Source organism: Typopeltis vanoorti, chromosome 5 (assembly GCF_054136105.1).
Source record: "Typopeltis vanoorti isolate ZY-2024b chromosome 5, IOZ_Tvanoo_1.0, whole genome shotgun sequence".
Classification (NCBI taxonomy): Eukaryota; Metazoa; Arthropoda; class Arachnida; order Uropygi; family Thelyphonidae; genus Typopeltis; species Typopeltis vanoorti.
This window is the reverse complement of record NC_143553.1, coordinates 125,980,448-126,004,126: the sequence shown is the minus strand read 5'-3', so window position 1 is coordinate 126,004,126 and position 23,679 is coordinate 125,980,448. Positions and strand designations below refer to the sequence as shown.

Genomic DNA, 23,679 nt, shown 5'->3' with positions numbered 1-23,679 from the left:
CAAGAATTGTTCAGCAATGATTCAATGAGCATAGAGCTTCCACCATTTTCACTGGTCACCACAAAGCCCAGATCTGAACCTCATTGAGAATGTATGGGATATTTAGAAAAACAGATATGGGACCAAAGTCTTCTTCCATCAAATCTGAGCGTTAAAGGACTGTCTGGCAAACGCTTGGTATGTTGTAGACTTAGATGCAATCCAACAACTTGTGGAATCTATACCAAACTGCATATGTGCTGTAATTTGGGTTAAAGGAGGTCCAACTCAGTATTAAATAAAAGTTTCTAATTCAGTGGCCAGTATGTGTATATCAATCTGAAGTGAAGGATTGTTGAACCTACAGCATACTAGCAGAATGTGGGATAGAGGTTGGAGAAAAAGAAGAAACTTATTAATATTTGATTAAAAAAGAAATAAATATAGTTTATAGCAATATGGAATGAACAAACAACAGTGAAACAGCTTAAATGCAAAGGTAGCTATTCTTACGATCCCAAAATGAATTCACCTCCAGACAACAAAATGCTCTGCCCTACTAAGCTACATTATGTATTAGTTGATCCAGCATGAGCATGTTCATGCACAAACTAATGATATTAGTCAAGCTGTTCAAATATGGAATATAATCTATTAATATTATTAATATGTGTAACACACATTGCTCACATACTATTAGCAAGCATAAACACAGAATAAGCACAAAAAAATTGGAGTTGGAATATATTCTTAAAAATACTCCAATGTTATTTATGATATATGATGGTAATATGAATACAAATAAAATCAGTGAATCAATTATAAGAATTTGCATGGCACAACAAACATAATGGAACTATCACAGTAAATCTCCCATCTACAGTTATTTTGATTAAATAGTTTTAATTTTTTGATGTCCCACAAACAGGACTTCTTATATACTTATAAAGCTATGAATATGTATTTCTGGTTTTGAAACAGTTAAAGCAGTTTTTGTAATGAAATTTTTAAACTATTTTTGTTAATTTACCTGCAAAAGGACTGGAAAAAACTCCTAATGCATGAGTATCGTCCACCCATTTTATATCAAAGCCTTGCCTACTGTAATAAATAAAATAAAAATAATTAACAAGAACAGATTTTGTTAACACATATAAGAACACAACAAAAAAAATTAGTGTGTGTGTGTGTGTGTTGAGTACACACACACACACACAAATACATACATAAATTTGTGTCATATGTAGGATAGTATGTAAGAGGTCTACACCATGTACATACTGTCTGAAAGAGCGAGTCTAAGAATGTCTAATGTCTCGACTTCCTGAACATATTTCTAATCCTATTATTACATACATGTAACTATGTGCTCAGCAGTTGATTTTCCTGAGAAGCATGGTTAAAAACCTAGTTTTCGTTTTCTTTAATTGGGCCAAAAGACTGATTTACTCAAGCACTGATGGAAAGGGCCTCTGACTAGAGGCCCTTTCCATCAGTGCTTTAGTAAATTTAAAAGATTTATAGGTTTGATTTGAGTCCCTAGTCACTGACTAGTGACTCAAATCAAACCTATAAATCTTTCTATTGCTGATCTGATGTCATGGAAGTTTCCTAAGACTGACATACAAATACCAAAAATAGCTGCACATATAGCTTCACAGAAATACTAGACATGACTTTTTTTTTTCTTTTCCTAATGACAATATACTTAATATTTAAAACAGCACTAGTCTCTCCAGACTTTTTTGCTTACTTGTTAACTGCTGATCTGTTGGGATTCTCTACAGTGAAAACTTCCACTGCAGCCCTAATCTTGGTATCTGTCAATTAGCCACCATTGTATCCCTATCACCAAGTTCATATCCATCCTCATTTGTTCCAAATGGAGACGGAGAGTTGTCGAGTGGATGCCCTCCCTCGATGAGTCTTTGGACTCCTTGGAGGTGTCACATAATAATAATAATTTGCATAATAGAATTTCACATGATATCTTGTTAAATGCCTTCATAAAATCCAGCAATATAACCAGGAAGTCATTCCCTTTTTTCAATTCAGTGTCACTCTAATGAACGCCCCCCCCCCACACACACATCATAGAGTATCATATTCTTATATACTCATTCCTGAATTCTGTCTCTGACCAACTTTTGCACTACCTTTACCACCACATATTGACTGGTCTATAATTTGCTACGGCAGTCTTGGAGCATCCTTTAAGCAATAGAGCTCTTTGTCCTACTCCCACTTCCTTGAGACTTTATCAGGACTGAGATCTAAGATAAACAGCCTAGTCAGGGACAATGCCAATTCCTTTGCACTTCTCATAAATACATGAGCTAATATCCCATCTAATCCCACAGCATATTTGCATTGAGATTCATATCCTAATTGTTTCTAATTCATCGACTTCTATTTTCACATCAGTTCTTGTCACATCTGTCACAGCAATATCATCACTTGGATGACAAACCCTTTCAAAGTGGTTACTCAGTAACTTAACTATTTTTGTCTGCTTTCACTGTCTTGCTACCATCATCCTCATTAAAGTTATCCTTCCATATAATTCGCCGGCCTGGTTGGCAGAGTGGTTAGCGTATCCGCTCTCCAGCCAAAAGGCTGCGGGTTCGAATCCCACCATGGGCATGGATGTTTGTGATTGTCTGTGAAAGTACTAGTGGTGGTAGTCGGTGGTAGATAGCGTTGGTGTTAGATGATGAAGGTTGATGGAGTAGTGAGACGAAGAGCTGTAGAGTAGATGCTCTCCCTCGATGAGTCTTTGGACTCCCTGGCGGTGTGATGTAATAATAATAATAATAATAATTCTTCCTTGTACTCGCCACATAACAAAAAGAACTCTGGGATTTCCTTTAGCCTGCTCAGTTCAATTTATTTTCATTATGAGTTTTTTCTTTCCTTCCCATACCGATAAGGAAGGTAAAATCAGATACTGCTCATGAATTTCCTAACCATCTTTCTTGTTTTTCACCCTGCACAACCTTTTCATTTTTTATTCTTATTTAATTATGCCACTCATCCATCCAACTACTCAGAAGCATAAATCTACCTGATTTATGTTCCTGACAATGGGTATATAGCTTGATACTGCTTTCTTCAGACAGATACCCCTCATTTCCCATGCACTGCAAACATCTTCCCTTGCAGATTCTCATGCCACAGCACTGCTTCAAGCTTCCTCACCTGAAAGGATGTGTACTTTGCATTATGGGATACTAAAGCAATTAATGTGCAGTCACTGGGCTCTATATACAAGTAGCCTAGTGTGAAAATACTTTACATGCAAACTTTGCTTGCTTATTGGGATAAAGGATAAAGAAAGAATATAATTTCTTGGCAAGTTTAATTTAACTTATAACCAATAAAAAATACTTTCTATACAAGTTTGTCATAAGCCCAGTAGTTCCACACATACCCTTTCTTAACTGAAAAATCTACATTTGGCAACCACTCAAGTATACCATGATCATTCTCCCCTAATCAGAGGCAATATAGCTATCTCAGTTATGGACAGATCTGATCCTATGACTAGATCCAGCACTCTCAAACCATAAAGTCTCCTCTATCACATGCTATTTTTAAATAATTACCTATGAATAGGTGAATAAATTCCATTTCCTTCAAATCATTTGATCTTACCTCCTTCCAATCTATGTCTCTATAGTTGAGGTTCTTCGTGTTAATTACTCGACCTGCACTCATGGTGCAAATTTGCCGATGCTTTATGCATGATAGCCTACAGCAGCAACTAACTGTATAATTGGTCCTTCTGACCTCAATTTCACACCAGACTGTCAGAATGAACTGCCATTCACACCTCCTTATCTTCCACTCTTTTTGATTGCAATTCATCTGATATCATCAGCAGTACTCCTTCCCCTGTTCTATTTTCTTTATCCTTCTTGAAAATACTATATCTCTCAAATTTTCTAGGAGCCGCTATAAGTATGTCAATAAAGATGAAACCCTATGGTTGGAAAGACCTGGCATGAATCCTGTCTTAGATTCAAAGAACCATTATTGGGGCTTTTCAACAGAAGGTGAGTTAGCCATTTCTCATAGAAAGATGGCAGAGCTTTTGGTATGACTGTATGATGATAGCCTGGTCTCTGATACTCTGAAGCATAATCATGTGACCTAGGGCAATGCTTCTACATCACCAGAAGTGACATCACAGGTGTGAGTGGCATGCCACCTTCCTCCACAAACTGCCAACACACACACACACACATGCCCTCCTGACAATGCCACATTCATCATAAAAAATGAACCAATTCCTAATATGACAGGAATATATAATACACATAAAAATAACAAAACATTCATCACAAACAAGAACGCACTAAAAATAGTATTGGGTTGGCAAATAAATTCGTTCGTTTTATGCTGCTTCGCCTGTCGCTATTGTTGCGCTACCATGCAACGTTATTGTGCAGTTGAAAGGTGACATTTCACATAACCTTTCGGTGAATTTTTGTTCGGCCTACTTCAGTTGTGTGTGTGTGTAACATATTTTTAGAAATGGAAGGAAATAACGTACATTACTGGCATATTTTGCTTTTTTATTTCAAAAAAAGGCAAACAAACTGCGGAGACCCATAAAAAAATATGCAGCGTATATGGGGATGGTGCCTTAACAGAACACGTATGCCAAAAATGGTTTGCCAAGTTCCATTCTGGAGATTTTGACATCAGATGTGCCTCATGCCGGTTGTCCACCCAAGGTTGATTCGAGTGTTGTGATGAAGGATATCGTTGACAAAAATCTGTCACAAACAGCGCGTGAGATTGCTGCAGTACTGAACATGTCCCATACAAGCGTTGAAAACCATTTGCACAAGCTGGGATATGTTTCAAAACTTAATGTTTGGGTGCCACATGAATTGACTGAGGCCAATATGACTGCTTGCATATCCATCTGTGATTCACTGTGAGGTCGCCAAGTAAATGACCCATTTTTGAAGCGGATGATTACAGGAGATGAAAAATGGATCGTGTACGATAACACGGTACATAAAAGATCATGGGGGCACAAGAGCGAACCGCTGCAAGCAACCTTGAAAGCGGGATTGCACCCAAAGAAGATCATGCTCTCTGTGGTGGGATTATAAAGGTGTTGTCCACTACGAGGTATTACCGTCAGGCAGAACGATTGATTCACAGCTAACGCGACTGGCCTGTGCAATTAGCACAAAACGTCCTGAACTGGCAAATCGAAAAGGAGTTGTCTTTCACCACGATAACGCCAGACCCCACACATCGTTAACAACCTGGAATAAATTGTTACGTCTTGGAGGATGTTTTGCTGCATCCTCCGTATTCACCGGATCTGGCACCTTCCAATTATCACTTATTTCGATCATTGCAGAATTCTCTGAAAGGGAAAACCTTTGGTAACGAGGAGGCTGACAAAAGACACCTGGATCAGTTTTTCGCCAGTAAACCTCAGGAGTTTTATGAACGTGGCATAATGAAGTTGGTGGACAAATGGCAAGAGGTCATTGATAAAGAGGGTCAATATATAATTGACTAGTATGTATTATACAGTATATATTAAATAAAACGTGTTTCATTCCACTCTGAAAAACCGAACAAACTTATTTGCCAACCCAATATTAACCAAGCAACTTCAAAAAAACTCCAATAAAGAAAAGTATAAAATAATATAACTCACTAAAAGAAAAAAAAATTTTCATAACGGTTTCTCTTTCGCAGAGTGACACATAACAGTTTCTAATCCTCTTCTTGGTGGCGTGCAGGTCACCATATGATGTCACTTCCAGTGACATAAGGGTAGTCCTGCAACTAGGTCATGTGATATCATTTATGTAGCGAGTATTGGAGATCAGGTTATCGCCATATAGTCATACCCTTAAATGCATGCAATGTTTGTAATTTATGAAATTTTTTGGATTATAAAACCATATATATTTACAAATCAATACTATGAAGTTTCTAAAGAAAATTTCATGTGAAAATGAAATTAAAGAATTTCCAAATTAAATGAAATTTAGCAGCTGTCAAATTAAATCTTAGCAATTTTTAGTTTAAAACAAAGGAAATTTTCATTAAAACTTAAAAAGAAAAACAAGTAGTGCTTCAATAACATTTTAAAAATAACTTGAGATAATTTTAAAGCAACTTACTTGAAAGCTGAAAGAGCAGATACAAGATCTTGAGTCTTGAATTCAACAGGAAAGTTATAAATTTCAACCACATGTCCAAATTCTATAAATTGAAAACATCTTTAAATGAGATTTAACACTGCAAAGGAATTTAATTTAGATGAAAACATGTGCTTTCAAATTATAAGAAAGAGTAAGCAAAATGTGTGCACTATAAATGATAATTTGCATTTTATATACTGAGTGAAGAAAAAAATGGATTAATGACTTTTCCCTTTTGTATTCTGTTAACATGACATATGCAACTAGTTGAGCCATTTAATTTTTTTAAAGTCCAAGTAAGTCCTTTTAAATATATCAACTAAAACAGGTAATGACAATCAATTATGATGATAATAATAACTATTATTATTAATCCTTAAGCCCAGAGAAGCAATGACATAAATTCACAAATTAAATTCCTACTTTAACAGTGCAAGTAACGATAACCAAATGTGTTTGAGCTCAGCTTTATGTTTATGATGACAAAACCAATCCCACAACCAAGCAGACAGTGTATTTATGCCTGAAATCTTTTTTACAGATTAAGATTGAACAGCACATCCATAAGCTATTCTGTGGAAAGAGTTCTATGAGTGCTGTTCTCTCTCTCTCTTTTCTTTCCTATAAATCCTTCACTTTCTACTAAGACAGTTATGACACAATTTACAACTACCCAACATCATCTTACATTCCAAATGCAAACTCACTTCCTCTTTCATTCTGCCTGCCTTTAACATCTAGACTAATCTTCATGAAGTGTTCCCCAATTACTACACCTCCACTTATTCAAAAAAGAATATCACTAGGTTTCTTCGTAAGAAAACCTGCCCACAAAAACATTGCACTACTTAAAGTAAGATAAATTACTTTGCAAAAAGTAGCTTAAGGTGAAAGCATATGCTTTCAAAGTTATAAGAAAAAATAAATAAAATAGAAATCAGAAAGATTGTATGCCTATCTAAGTTTTGAGAATTCATTGTTGTTAATTGTTTATGACTTAAAAAAAAAAAAATTATACATCTATACCTACTTCCCTGAACTCTAATAGTGTTTCCTCCTACTTGTACTGCTGCAACTGTGACCTGATATTATATGCATGCTGTGTGACTCGTTCTTGTGTTCATAATTTAAATGTTGTCACCAATTCTTCTGTCTTCTCTCTGAATGAAGCTCATGAAATACTGAGCAAAATATATAGTAATAAATTCTACTTAATTTTCTCTTACATGTATGAAGCCATAGTTTAAAACATTATACTATGTCAAATGCACTTGTCTCAATTAATCATCTAATAAAATACTAGTGTTTTTTTTTTATTATTATTTCATATGGTGATTCAATGGCCATGAGCCCCTATTACAGGGAGGTATGGCATCACCTTAATTCCCCCTATTTTTATCCGGGCTTGGGACCGGCATAGCTGACAATTCAGACCTATGGCTGGAGGGATCGTCTTAAGTATTCCTGACTGTATCCGTGTGTGTGTTCACGGGGCCGGTTTGCAGGATGAAAAACCCAGCTAAACTAGGGGGGGGGAACCCTGCTGTCCAAGACTGGCTAACTTGGCTATGGCATGGCTGAGGAAGATCCTTAAGCTCCTCATGTTGTCGACGGGAATCGAACCTAGACACTCTGTTTCCAGGCATATGGTTGTGAAGCAACCGCAAAGCCACTAGGCTAACCGCGTAGACACTAGTATTGTGAAATAAGGTGAAGACTAGTATTTCATTTAGAGATGAGAATTTTTGTCTTAAGCTGATTTACATCATGAAAGGATTTATGTAGTTTTACCATCATTTTCTTTAATATGATTACTCAAAGGTGGACACAGTCTTGGAGTAGGCCTGTTAAACAATAATAGCCTTAAAAAAAATCTCTTTACTATGCAGAAAAGTGGAATCAGTTCCAAAATGCATAAGTATCCTATAACTGAATGCACTTCATCTTCCTAATTATTTCAGGAAAAAAATAATATCATATCTGGATGATTATCTTAAGTGCCCAGAAAAACAGTGAAAGGTTACAAAAATAAACATTCTTAAATTCTGTGCCCTTACTCACTAATCACTCCATCCATTTTGTAAAAATTAATATCTATCTACAGAACCTATGGTATCTAAGTAAGAAAAAATGATTAATAGTTTAAGAAATAAACAAAAATTAGGAAATTCATTGATTGGTAAAATACAAAATATTAACTTTGCCTTATAGACCATAAAATATAAAAAAAGCTAAATAAAATATAATTAAATAAATAATACAGAAATACAGCAAGAAACTATACTTTCTAAACTATTTCTTGGTTTGCATTTGCATTTCATATGTGGGTATCAATTACAATGTCATTTCAATTTTCTCACAAAAAATTTTTCCTGCAAACAATTTTCTGGCAAACAATTTTCTCATGAACCATAATACATATATGCAGAAAGGTAACTTCCTTCTGTCAAATACAAAATATTTATGGTTTTAGCAAGCAGAAACACTTCAGTTATAAAAACAAAGTTAAGTTTATTCTTCAATTTTTCATATCTAATTTATTATTTAAAAAATCTTTAATGCTATTTAAATCTTTCTATATCATAACATACAGTACGTCTATTTCTTTAAACAAGAGCATGGTATGAGTAAAGCTTCCATGGAAAATTTTAATATCTTCGGTGAGCTAAGAGTTAATCTAGTATTAGATGCTTAAATGTTGTTGTTTAGAGCAGCATTTCTCAAAATATGGTCTGCAAAAGAATTAGAACTTAAACAGATTGTGTGAGTGGGCAGCAGTATGGAATTGTCAGTTCAATGTTGCAAAGCGTAAGGTTGTTCTGAAATTTGGTAGGCAACAATGGGATGCAAAGTATACACTTGATGAGGAAATTTTGATGGAAGCTGAGGAGACAAGAGACCTTGAAGTGGTGGTAGACAAGGTTCTGAAGTTCAGAGGTCACACTGCACAAGTTGTGAAGTCATCACATCAGATAATGGCAATGATGAGGCAAAAAAAAAGAGATACATAATGGACATTACTCAGGTACATCACCAAAGTCCTAAATGATTAAGAGATTGCTCACATTGGAATGAATTTGTGGACTAGCTGCATTGTTGTCATGCACGACGACGTGGTCTCGAAACTGCCATAGCTGAATAGCAGAGGATTAACAATCAGAAAAGTTGTAGCTGAGAGTGACATTAAGGATCAGGATTTAGAGCAATTGCTGTTGATTCTAAGATTTTTCTTAAAAATTCATCATAGCATTTGTAAATAATTTCAGATATATCCCAGTTTACTCAGTGTATAGTGGATTGATGGTCACTGGGATCAGAAGAATTAAGCACATGACTGCATAAGGCTGTGATCCTATCCGCAAATGCGACAGTCTTATTGCTGAAATAGAAAAAATTTTAATGGTGCAGATTGATGACCAAATTAGTTGGCATGTTCCCTTAAGCAAAGTTATTCAGAATAATTTTACGTTTGCAAAAATTATTCTAATTTTTTCATTTGTGTAACTGGCATACATTAATATTTTATTTATGTCATTAATGCACAATATATGACTGCTTAAAACATTATTAAATCATTACATGTATTTACAAGTGGAGAAAAAAAAAATGCAGTGATTCACTATATGACAGTGGTCTGGAACCTAACATGTCATATGACTGGGGTATACCTGTACATACATTACATCTGCAGCCTCCTTGGCTCAGGTGAGCAAATTTTCCTTTCCCACACTCAAACATTCTGAACACACAAAGTGTATAAAGATCCACCCTTCACCAGATTCGTTACCATGCTAATAGATAAACAAATAAACAGATATAATTTATTTATTTTATTTTGCGTGAAAAAGAACTTAATTATGAATTATGATGCTACTCTGAGAAGATATAAAAATCAGAAATATTCATATTAATAAAATTAGTACTTTAAATGAATAAACTTTACCTTCGCCGCTTATGTCAGGATCATGTGGTTGAAAATCATAGTAATCAATTTGAGCCTTTTGAACTTTCACATCACCAAGGATTAAATTTAACTGAAACATAAAAGGGAGAAAAATTTCAGAAATGCATTCATTTAAACAAAATTCTTTAAAAACGTTTTAATCTCATTTATATATATACATAATAAAACTCTGATCTAGTGCTCCTGGATGCTGCACTAAATCTGATATTAGGATTTGCTCTGAAACAATCATCATTCTGGTCTATTGAACACTATTACAATGCAAGCATTTTTAACGAGAGATCAGCTACAGCTATTCTTATAATATCCTATGGTAGGTTTTATAATTTTTAAACAAGAAAAAGAGGATTAAAAGTAGTGGTGTGTAAAGAAATAATTAATAGTATATAAGAGAGAGAGAGAGAGAGAGAGAGAGAGAGAGTGTGTGTGTGTGTGTGTGTGTGTGTGTGTGTGTGGTCATGAATAAGAGTTAATGTAAAGGTTGTGTGCTTGCAGTGTTATTAGTGTGTGGGATTTTTGGTTTAAGTTTATTTAGGAATTCGTTGAAATTAGAGCTTAGTATAATAATTGGCGAAGGAAAGATTGCAGTGGCTTTGTCCATGCAGGAATTCAATTTTGATTTCAGTCATTTTGTGAAACGAGAGGTGTGCTATATGTACTCGTTTGATTATATAGGTAAACTGGGGATATTTAAGGTGGATGGAAGGAGAATGTGTGTGTGTGTGTGTGTGTGTGTGTGTGTGTGTGTGTGTGTGTGTGTGTGTGTGTGTGTGTGTGTGTGTGTGTGTGTGAAGTGGGAGCTGAATACGGACTTGATGAGTGCTAATATGTTGATAACTGAAAGTGTTACTAGCGAGAATGCCACGAAGAGGATGAGGGCTTATATGATAGAAAAGGACAGTGTAAAAGAACAGTGAAAAAATGTTAAAAAAGTTTTGAAAAAGAGAACGAGTGATCTGAGAAACTTAACAATTGATGATAAGAAAGACAAAAGTGATATGAATGTGGCAGAAGTTAAAAAACAAATGCAGATAAGAAAAGGTGGCGAACGGCATTGACTGAAAACAAGCATGTATGGTTGGCAACAAAATTGAAAGAATGAATGAGAGCAAAAACATGATGCAAGATTCTAAAGTTGAGTTGGTTAAAATGAGACAAGAGATGAAATGGATGCGGAATGAAGTTAAGAGAATTCGAGAAATGTATGAAAGAGTGAAAATGATGAAAACAAATAATATTGGTATAAAAGAGGTAACGAAAAACCCGCAAGTGGCATTGTATGGTGGTTCAATTATTAAAGGTGTGCAGGACGAGAGGATGCACAAAGTTTGTTTTACTGGAGGTAGAATGTGTCAAGTGATTGAGGCATTGAATATGTGAAGTAAACAAGCAAAAGAGTTGGTAGTAGTAATAGGGACAAATGACTTGACTGTGAACAAAGAACACGTCAGATTGGATATCAGGAGGTTGTTAAGATAGATAAAAGATAATAGTGTGATAGTAAAGTTAGTAAACGTGTTTACCAGGTATGACAGCAGTGAGATGAGGTAAGGCAGAGAGCAGGGATTATGAATGATATGTTATTGGAAATGTGTGAGGAGAAAGAAGTGCAGTTTGTTAGTGTGTGGAATGAGTTTGATGGATGAAGTGAGCTGTATAGGAGTGATGGACAGCATTTGAGTGGTTTGGTGTGAGTCGCTTGGAGAGACTGCTGCTGGAAGGTACAGAGAATGAATCTGATCAAGTGGAAAGAACGGAAAAGTAAGACAGGAGAGATTGAAGAATTGGTTATGAATGAAGTGAGTATAGAGAATGAGAGAACAGGTGTGCAAGACAGACAGGGAAACGGAGAGGCTCAGAGTGGACAGAGGAACACAGCGTGAGAAAAGTTGATGCTCCAAGAGGATGTGAATGCATGTGTAGACAAAAAGGGAAGGGGATGATCTGGGATCAAGGGAAAACAGTTGGATTTGAAAAAGCTTCTAAGATGAATAAGAAGAAAAAGAAATGGCACAAGTTAAGTATGGAGAGGTCACATCTAATAAGTTGTATCAGTGACATTTGCTATAGATCTTTGGAATGAGCTATTATATTTGTATACAAATGTTAGAAATGTAAGAAACAAGGCAAATGAAATGGTTGCATTAATTGAGTCTGTTCACCCAAAAATTGTTAGAATAAGTGACACATGGCTGGATGAGGATGACATCCAAACAGGAATAGAAATTGAAGGGTATGATGTGTTTTGTGAGAATAGAAAAGGTAAAAAGGGAGGGGGGGGTGCTATTAATGATTGAGAAAGAGTAATGTCCATACAAGATAGAGATGCAAGAGGGAAATAGTGCCAGTGGTTTTGAGGCAGTACAGTGTAAGATTGAGGTGAAGAATGAAATACTTAGTCGGATGTTGTCATAGACCCGGTAATGTGGATGGTAGTGACTATGAAATGTATAATCAAATTAGCCAAGCAAATAAGAAAAGGATGATCGTTGTGGGGCGATTTTAATTATGGCAATATAGAATGGGATTGATCAACACTACTGACAATTACTGACCAGCAGAATTCTTAAATAATTGCCTAGAACACATGACCAAGTATTTAAGAATGTTGCTGGTCAGTAATCGTCAATAGTGTTGTTGATCATAATTTGAAAAACAAAGGACCTATAATACCCTTTCAGGAGTTTATGTCTCTTTCATATCAATCCCTCTTTCTCCTGTTTATCAATTGTCTGCAGTCCACACTCTCAATCTGTCTTCATAATACTACACATACCAGCCACTGATGTAGAAAGTAATTTTAACTTGGGTATAGTTATGTTAAAGATACCAAGCAATTTTAAACCTGGTTTTACTCCATTTTTTCCAAGTGAGCAAACAGACAAAATGTCAAGTTTGCGCCTGCAAACTTGACATTTTGTAACTCGTACTCGGTAGATGTACGAGTAGATGTACTCGGTAAATGTACATTTTGCAACTCGTACTCGGTAGATGTACGAGTACGAGTTGCCTTGGTCTTGCACTACCTGTGGGATCAGCTAGTCTTGCACAAATTGCAGGCGCAAACTTGACATTTTGTCTGTTTGCTCACTTGGAAAAAATGGAGTAAAACCAGGTTTAAAATTGCTTGGTATCTTTAACATACCAGCCACTGAATTAGAAACCTTTATGCAGAAGTGTGTAAATATTACAATGAGAGTATGAACTGCAGATACATGATAATCAAGAGAAAGAAGGATGATATGAAAGAGGCATATAAAATCCTGAATAACCAATGCCAATCAAACATCCCTCAATTTCGACATGCTGCACCAAACAACAATAAAAGAAAAAAGATGAAAAAAGTGTGATAACGCACACAACTGGAAGTGAAAAACAGTGATGCACTGTCATGCTCACAATTACTGCAGGTGGAAGAAAGTTGTCCCCTTACGTAATATTCAAAAGGAAAACAATGCCGAAGGAGAAATTTCCCCCAGCAATTCATGAATGAGTTTAAAAAAAAGGATGGATGGACACTACAATGGTTCAAGATTGGATTAGAACAGTTTGGAACAAACGGCCAGGGGCCTTATTTTGACACCCCTATCCTCATGAGGCCCTAAGTGTCTGCAGAAACTATCCTCATGAGGGATAGTTTCTGTGGACACTTAGGACCTGAAATAGCAAAACAATTTTTGGATGTGAAGACCGATGTGGCCATTATTCCTGGTGGTCTTACATCTTGTCTACAGCCTTTGGATGTATCGCTCAACAAACCATTCAAGGACTACGTACGAAAATTCTACACGGAGTAGATGGCAGCTGACAGCTACGACCTGACTCCGGCAAGTAAGATTAAGAAACCATCATTAGAACTGTTGTGCAACTGGATTTTTAGAGCTAGGGACATTATTTTGCCAGAAATAATTGCTAAGAGTTTTCTAGAAACCAGCATCTCTAATGCCCTGGTGGGAGCGAAGATGAAGATGACGTTATTTGGGTAGATGACCTTGACAATGCACACGAGGAAACTGCTCTCAAAACCAGAAGTAGCGAAAGCGAATAGGAGATTCTTGGTAAGTCATACCCATTTTCAATTTTTTTTTTTTTTTTTTTTGTAAATCATGGATTTTATGATTCTCAAACGACAAAAGGAACTATGAACTGTTTGTTTTCATTTAATTACAGAAGCATTGTTGCTAAAGATTCAAATATATCACATGATGAAGGCGAGTGGACGATTGCAAAAATAACATTGATAATTAAAATTTAAATGCATTCATTTTATAAATAATGTGAGCAATTACAAATTATAATGATGCCAATTTAATTTTTTCCTGAAAAATTTTAGTTTTCAAAAATCTCCACATATATCTCACATGATTTTTTAACTTTAATTTTGGTGGAAAACATGAGAGTTATATTCAAGTAAATATGGTATTAAGTTCTTTTCAATCTTTTGATAATTGCAAAACATCCACAGTGTCACTAGAATTTAAGTCTTCAGTATAGCTGATTATTTTAATATGGAAACAGTGTAGCATTCTTTTCGTTATATTGCAAGATAACTAAGGGTTCATCACAAGTGTGCCTAAGAAATTCAAGCTAAAAATAAAGCATGACTTAAGTGGCTTGAGACTACAGCAGCTATAGAAAACATCAAAAATACAAATCTGATTCTGAAGAGGACAAAAGCAGAAAACTTGACTTTTTTATAAAGGTCAGAATATCTTCTGGATATTCTCATGGTGATCCTCCTGTCATCAATCTTTTCTTCCAATTTAGGAATTAGAAAAGCAAAGCCAAAAATCATACTATGCCAAGAACAATGCTATACGAGATTCTGTTGATTGCACTAAATGAACGTTTAGGCTTAGATGCTGGTTTACACTTAAACTAAAATTTAATGGAATAGATACAGCACAAAGAGAAATAATTAAATAGCAAGTTTAATCATTCCAATGTTTCATTTCTGTCACAGGGACATCTTCAAGAATATAATATTAAAATTGTAATAACACACACAAAAACAAACGTAAAACAATAAGTGGAAGAAATTAGACTTTCTAAAGCCTGAATTCCTATGAGAAGCACCCTCTATGGGTGCTGTTGCCTAGCTTTAGCTGTTCAGCATTTAAAGTTTCCCAAATACTGAAAGTTTAACACAACCATATTTACTAAGATTAGGCTGGTTTTTTAAATCTGCTGCAGATTCTATAAAGAGTCTTTCAAGTTTGTATTTGCTATGATATTAGTTTTGTTCCATCTAATCCTATGCAAGTTATGCAAGGCATGGTCAGTTAGACCTGACTGACCAAATTAGTGGTGGTGGATGTATTTTTTGTGTTCATCTAGGCAGATGTTAGTAGAACAAGAAACCTTGTACCTGTAACAGAGAGTGGAGGAAGTGGATCCTAAGGAAAGCAGAGATGGGAAGCCAATTTCAGATAAGGCTTGAAAGCAGCGCAGAGATTACATTTATTTAAACTTCTGGCAATTTTTTCTTAAGTGCCCCAGATATAGAGTATACAGATATATGGATATCTACAGATCCACTGGCTTTACTCTGTGAACAAATCACCACCATTTGTGCTAAATTGTCTGCTATTAATGCAGCCATTAGCTCTCTCGAAGCTGAACTCTCTTCCCTTCAATATTTTTGATAGATATGCTCTCAGCATTTTTGATAATAAAGGATAAAATATTTAAAAAATATTAATCTTTGCAATATCAGAATGGGGAACTGGACAATGAGATTTTATTTGTGTCTATGGTCCCACAGAAGGCTCTACTAAGGTAGAAGTGGAATAATTTTTTGAGCCTCTAGAGAAAGCTACTGACACAATGAAAAAGGAAAAGTTGGTCCTTGTTGGGGATCTAAATAGCAGAGCAGGAAGTGATTGTCAGACATACAAAAATGTTTTGGGAAATTTTGGAGAAAAGAGCAAAGCTAATAATAATGGCAAATACCTAAATATAAAGAGCCAATAGGCTTCATTTTGGCGATAAAAACATTATTCAAATTAAGGGGATATTAAATCCTACATTGTTTTAAAACCGAATAAGAAACTCAAAGATTGGAGTCAGAGAGTTTCATGCCGAATATAGTAAACTATAAAAGTATTGGCGGTTACTAGCGTGAGCTAATGCAAGTATTCCTGGTACGTATTACAATCTCAGGCAACTCGTTGCAAAGGTGGGGAAAGTTCTGATCCCTAATCTTGGTATTTTCCATAATGTAAAAACACATTTCCTAGGAAATGTATCCTGTTATTACATTATGGTGGAAGGTCACTACCCAGACCGGTTTCAGCCTTTTTTGAGGCTTCATCAGTGAGTAGCTAGACCAAATAGATACGAAAGGGTATAGTGAAAAGAACTTATATACTCTGCTATACGAGTTGTCAAACAGGTGCAACCATTAAGTTACTCATATTTGAATATAATGAATATTTGAATATATTTGATTTGAATAATGTTTATATCGCCGAAATGAAGCCTATTGGCTCTTTATATTTAAGTAACTTATTTAACTTATTTAAGTAACTTATAGCAAAAAGAACTTATATACTCTGCTATATGAGTTGTCAAACAGGTGCAACCATTAAGTTACTTATATTTGAATATAATGAATATTTGAATATATTTGATTTGAATAATGTTTATATCGCCGAAATGAAGCCTATTGGCTCTTTATATTTAAGTAACTTAATGGTTGCACCTGTTTGACAACTCATATAGAAGAATATATAAGTTCTTTTCACTATACCCTTTGGTATCTATTTGGTCTAGCTACTCACTGATGAAGCCTCAAAAAAGGCTGAAACTGGTCTGGGTAGTGACTTTCCACCATAATGTAATAACAGCATACATTTCCTAGGAAATGTGTTTTTACATTATGGAAAATACCAAGATTAACGATCAGAACTTTCCCCACCTTTGCAACGAGTTGCCTGAGATTGTACTACATACTAGGACTACTTGCATTAGCTCATGCTAGTAACTGCCAATACTTTTATAGTTTACTATATTCGGCATGAAACTCTCTGATTCCAATCTTTGAGTTTCTTATTCGGTTTAAAAACAATGTGGGATTTAATATCCCCTTAATTTGAATAATGGCAAATACCTGTTGGATTTCTGCTCAGGACATGGACTGGTTATTACTAACACCATGTTCCAACATAAAAATGTGCACAAATTCACATGGAGAGAAGAGGCAAGGAATAAGTAAAGTATCATTGACTATGTTATTGTTGATAGTGATGTTTTCTCAATGGTGCAGGACACCAGAGTGTACAGAGGATTTGAAATTGGAAGTGATCACTATTTAGTCTTGAGCAGGATAAAATTGAATTTCATATTGAAAAGAATGACATGTAAGAAAGTTTTAAGGTGAATAAAAGTTGAGCAGCTCTCAGATGTGAACTGTAGACTAAAATACAGAAATATTATTGAAGAAAAAATGAAAGAGTTTGAGAAGCAACCAAACCTTGGAGATTCAGTGGCAAGCTTTGAAGAAAACTGTGATTGATTCAGCTAGAGAGGCACGTGGTGAAGTTGTCTGCAAGGATAGAAAAATTAGAACTCCATGGTGGACACAGGAAATTAAAGAGGCAGTGAAGCAAAAGAAGAAAGCATATCAAAAGTTCCTGGCAAATAAGTCAGCTTGTGCTCTTAGAGAATACAGAGACAAATGTAAGAAAGCTAAACACTGTGTAAAACTAGCTAAACAAAAGTCATGGGAGGACTTTGGCAAGAACATAGAAAATCAATATCAAGAAGGCGGCAAAATATTCTGGATGTTGTTGAAGAAGCTTAGGAATGGAGGAAAGAGTGCTGTAAAAGGAGTTAGAGATGATAAAGGTGACATGAAAATGGGAGAAAAACATATCCTTGAAGTATGGAGTAATTACTTTGAAAATTTGCTAAATGAAACAAGCAGTGATGACAGCACAGTGATAAAAAACACTGACCAAGCATGCAGTCAGGAATACATATCCATACTTGAAGTAGAAAAAGCCATCAAAAGACTTGAAATGTGGAAAGGCAGCAGGAGTAGATGCCTTTCCACATTTCAAGCCTTTGATGGTAAAGTATGCTCATAAATGCTGAAGTATGGTGGTATAAAAGTCTTACAGTGGCTGCACTGCATAGTTCAGAATGCCAGGACAGAGGGACGAATTCCTGATGATTGGAGTAGAGCTCTAATAGTACCCATATATAAAAAAGGAAATAAAACTGAATGTGAGAATTACAGAGGTATTTCCCTACTGAGTGTTCCTGGCAAGATCTATGCAAGTATACTTGAGAAAAGGTTAAGAAGAATTGTGAAAGAAAAGCTTGGTGAAGAACAAGCTGGATTCAGGCCAAACAGAGGCTGTCAGGATCAGATCTTCACTTTACGACAAATAGTGGGGAAATCATGGGAGTATAACAAAGATCTGTATTTAAGTTTTGCCGATCTGGAAAAGGCACATGACAAGGTGCTAAGAGAGAAGCTATTAAATACGCTACAGTTATATGGTGTCAATGGGACATTATATCAAGCAATGCTTAGTCTTTATTTGAGCTGTAAGTCAGCAGTTAGAATTGAAGGAAGTACAGGAAAATGGTTTAATGTTAAATCTGGTGTGAAACAAGGATGTACATTATCCCCTCTGTTAGTCATTATCTATATGGATCACATTATGAAGGAAAGTGGTATTAAACATGATATCAGAATTGGAGATGTTAATGTCAGCTCTTTGCTTTATGCGGACGATGTTATAATTCTAAATAAATCCGCTACAAGTTTGCAAGATTCCCTGACTAAATTGAACAACTGTTGTAATAGATATGGTATGAAGGTAAGCATTAAAAAGACAAAGACAATGAAAATAGGTGGAATTGTTGAAAATGTCAACTGAGTTGTGAACGGGGAACCTGTTGAACAAGTAAAACATTTCAGCTACTTAGGCACAATTTTTAGTGAAAATGATAAATTAAATATGGAAATAGACAGCAGAATCAACAAAGCTGGTATGGTAGGAAGTGAATTGAATAAATTCATATGGAATAAGAGAGAAATTAGTCAGAATACTAAATTAGCTGTCTACAAGACAGTGTTCAAACCAGTTTTAGCTTATGGATCTGAGAGCTGGGTCAGAAGTAAAACACTTGACCAAAGATCGCAGATATGAGAGTCCTGAGAATGATTAGAGAGGTAAACAGATGGCATCAATGGCAATATCATATTAAAAACGAGGATATTAGGAAAGAACTTGACATTGTCAGCATCCAGGAATGCATTAGCAGAGCGAATCTTGCGTGGTATGGTCACGTAAACAGAATGGGCAAGGAAAGATTAGCAAAACAAGTGTTCTCTGCCAGGCTGGCAGGAAAACAACCCAGAGGAAGACCAAGATATAGGTGGATTGATACGGTACAAAGTGCCTTAGATGATAGAAATATAAGATCTGGTAATGTTGGAGTCTTGACAAGTAACAGACTGATTTGGAGGAAAATTGTAGAGAGGAAGTTAGTAATGATGTAATTTTTTCATGTAGTACTTTCATATCTTGTACACCCCTTGAGGGTACATGGCAGGAATTTGATGATGATGATGATGATAATCTTTGCAATTCTCCTCAACACACAGAATCAGCCTCTACAAATTGTTGTTAACCTTCCATTAAAAAGACTAGGCAAATAATTAATGTTATTTCTCTTGATCAAAACTTTGCAGGTACCTCAGCAAGTTCCTACTTTAGAAACCATGTGGCACATAGAGCACAGCATGCTCAACTTATCTCATAATGTTGCCAACAACATCAGGTTTGATGTAGCAATCTTATCACAATCAAAAAGAAATCTCTCCAGTAGCCAGCTTTATGTGCTATGTAAACTACACAAAGAATAACATTATCATTACTATAGCTGACAATTGTAATGCTACTGTTGTCCTCAATTTCAGTGATCATAATTGAAAAATTAATGTGCAGCTCAGAGCTTGCACTACTTATAAACCTCTAGATTATGATCACACCAAGTATCAGAAAAAAATGTTAAAAAGGCTTCTAAAAGATATTGCATCTTGGCCTATTGAAGTTGTTAAAAAAACCCAAACCTTTTGCCCCCCCCCCATATATAAAGATTATCCAAAATTCATAAACCTAATTACTTTCTCCATCCCATTGCTACTCCCTTCCTTTAAACCAAACAGTTAGCTAAATCTTTAATCCACTTATTGGCCACACTTCATCTTATTTATATATATATATATATATATATATATATATATATATATATATTCATTTTTAATATTAACTGACTTAAAACCCGAGAATTATAACAAAATGAGATTTATTTGAAAACGCAACATGTTTCGTCGAGATTGACTTCATCAGGCATTAAGAACACAGAAAGATATTAAAAGACACTGAAAATAACATTGAGACACTCTAAAGCTATACAATTATAAAGTCATAATATTCGACTGTGAATTACAGTTATTAGGAACTTGAGCTATAGTCCGAGTTAAAGTTCTATTGTTGTACACTTGTGCATGTGTGGAACCATGCGATCTCCAGTATCTGATAGTAGAGCTGAAAGAGTCGGAGATCGCGTGGTTCCACACATGCACAAGTGTACAACAATAGAACTTTAACTCGGACTATAGCTCAAGTTCCTAATAACTGTAATTCACAGTCGAATATTATGACTTTATAATTGTATAGCTTTAGAGTGTCTCAATGTTATTTTCAGTGTCTTTTAATATCTTTCTATGTTCTTAACGCCTGATGAAGTCAATCTCGACGAAACATGTTGCGTTTTCAAATAAATCTCATTTTGTTATAATTCTCGGGTTTTAAATATTAAAAATGAACATATCCCAACCCCGAGTTAATAGTAGTAGTCATATATATATGCTAGCCTGGTTGGCCAAGTGGTTAGCGTATCCGTTCTCCAACCAAGAGGCTGTAGGTTTGAATCCTGCCAAGGGCATGGATGTTCATGATTGTCCTGATAACTGTTTACCATTTGTACTGTTGTAAACTGTGTCCTGACACAGTATGACCTTTGATGTCTTTGCACTATAAAAAAAAATCCATGCATTTCAAATTTTTAAGTTTTAATCAATAATGATATCATGGTGAGCTTTAATGTCACCTCCTTATTTACAAATATCCAGCTTTCTGACACTTTAAATTTACTGACAAATGTTTTCCCTTTAATTTTAATTTTGTTATCTCTTTAATTTTGCCAACCATACCAGTTACTTCTCTTGGAAAGACATTTTATTATATTAGACACAGATAGAATTCCATGGCTCCTCGGCCCCCCTAGCCAATTTCTATATAGAGTAAGACTATTACACTTTTTTTATAAAATCTTTATCAAGTAGCTTTATTTTTATTTTTATAAAGATTTTATAAAAAAGTGTAATAGTCTTATGAATAATTGTCAAGAAAAATTCAACATAATTCTATATAGAGTATTTTGAAAGCATGTTCTTGATACTGTGTTCCTTGAACCTTTTGTTTGGTTAAGATACACTGATGACATATTCTCTATTTGGCCACATGGTTCAAACACATTAAACTCTTTCACCTCAATATCCAGCTCCCCAAGAATCCAGTTTACTATAGAAAAAGAAAATAAGAATAGGCTGCCTTTTTTAGATACTCTAATCACACATCTGCCCAATGGCACCCCTTCTTTCTCAGTTGACAGAAAAACCCATCCAGATAGGCAGGTAGGTACATACATAAACTTCCCCATCATCCCCTTTTTCAACAATATAGTGTCATCAAAACCCTTGTCAACAGAGCCTCTAACTTCTGTTCTACCCAGGTTTCCCTAACAGATGAGCTTGCTTTTATTTTACATACCTTTTTATGCAATGGTTACAATGTCAAAAAGATCTACAAATTTTCTGTCCCTCCAATCTCCTCACACCCTTTTCAATATACAGACTACAATAATGCCATCACTATTCCCTATATATCCAGGGCACTTCAGAAAAAAATAGTCAGCAGATTAATCTGAAACTGGCTTCCCTTCTCTGCTCTCCTAAGTATCCACTTCCACTACTCTCTGTTCCAGGTGTTTTCAAGAGTCCTTGTTACTGCAACTTAACTATACTAAATTTAGTTTAATCCTTTATCCAAGTGTAAGCAAACAAAGTTTGCACCTGAAGTATCTTCAGGACTGAGGCAACTCATGATAAAAGTGGAACTAAGCTCTCATCACTTGTCTTAGTATCTCCCATAATGCGAAGCACATCTCCTTGCAGACATGTATAATGCTATGCATTAAGGGAAGGGCCACTACCCAGACCGGTTTCGACCTTTATTGAGGTCTCGTCTGCGGGAGCCAGACCCAGAGTTGGTGATACTAGGGTGGAAGTAATGGAGAAGTCATATTTACCTATACGGGTTGCCAAAAGGTGTCTCACCTTATTATTAAATTACACTGGATTTAGAGAATGATGTTGGAAGTTTTTTCCCACTTGGTTAGACTATAATAAATTTAGTTTAATCCTTTATCCAAGTGTATGCAAACAAAGTTTGCACTGAAGTATCTTCAGGACTGAGGCAACTCGTGGTAAAGGTGGACTAAGCTCTTATCACTTGTCTTAGTATCTCCCATAATGCAAAGCACATCTCCTTGCAGACATGTATAATGCTATTAAGGGAAGGGTCACTACTCAGACCGGTTTCGACCTTTATTGAGATATTTTGGGAGTTTATATCTCTCATCATCAGCTTTGGAGTATGAAAGAGTACTGAGGGACAGCAAGTAGTGAGAGGGGAAGAAATCCAAAGGTAGAGCATGATAGTAGGAGATAATAAAGAGGCCTCAGTCGACCTATTTAGCTATGTAACTGAGAGGTTGTGGCTAAAAGGTCCGCAGACATCATCACCTCACACCTGTCCTAAAATTAAAAAAAAATTTTATCAACTTAAATGAGCCTAAAATCTTGAAATAATCATAAAGGCGAACTGTAATGACCATTGAAATAGAACCAAGTGAACTGAAAAATGGGGGAAGAACCTGGCCCGAGTGGTACAGCTCACAGGGAGCTGATGAACCGCCTCGATGTTGGTCTTCGCAGCTCGGGTTTGATCAGGCCAATCCCACTCCTATTTATTTATTTATTTATCGCATGGCTTGTACACATGGTTAAAAGACTCATCTCATCTTCATCTCATCTTCTTTATACCCTCTTTTACCTTGCGGTGTCGAGGGTCCATTGATCATCGGACCTCAATCCGTTTACAGGATAAGGTGGTCAGCCCTAAGCCCCGGTATATCCTATAGTCTGTAGTGTTAAGTTCTCAAGGCCAGTTTGTCTGCTTTGTGGGATGAAAAACCCCAGAATAAACTGAGGAAAAAACCCTGATGTCCACGCCCAAGACTGGCTAACTTGGCTATGGCTGAGGAAGATCCTTCAGCTCCTCACGTCACCGATGGGAATCGAACCTAGGACACTCCTTCCCCAGGCATATGGTTGCGAAGCGCATAGCCACTAGGCTAACCATGCAGACTTGGTTAAAAGACAATAACATATAATATACATGAATATAG

At 35.7% G+C, this 23,679-nt stretch overlaps 1 protein-coding gene across 1 annotated transcript in view; it reads right to left on the bottom strand.

Annotated features, from left to right (window-relative positions):
- The window catches only part of LOC150106796 (uncharacterized), a 191,949-nt gene that overhangs the window by 58,510 nt on the left and 109,760 nt on the right, over positions 1 to 23,679 (bottom strand). Inside the window, exons 5-7 of the mRNA XM_090393318.1 lie at positions 10,105 to 10,195; positions 6,141 to 6,222; positions 1,010 to 1,080 (exon numbers count right to left, since the gene is read on the bottom strand). Of these exons, the coding sequence (XP_090249444.1) occupies positions 1,010 to 1,080; positions 6,141 to 6,222; positions 10,105 to 10,195 (244 nt within the window). The remainder of the gene's footprint in view (positions 1 to 1,009; positions 1,081 to 6,140; positions 6,223 to 10,104; positions 10,196 to 23,679) is intronic.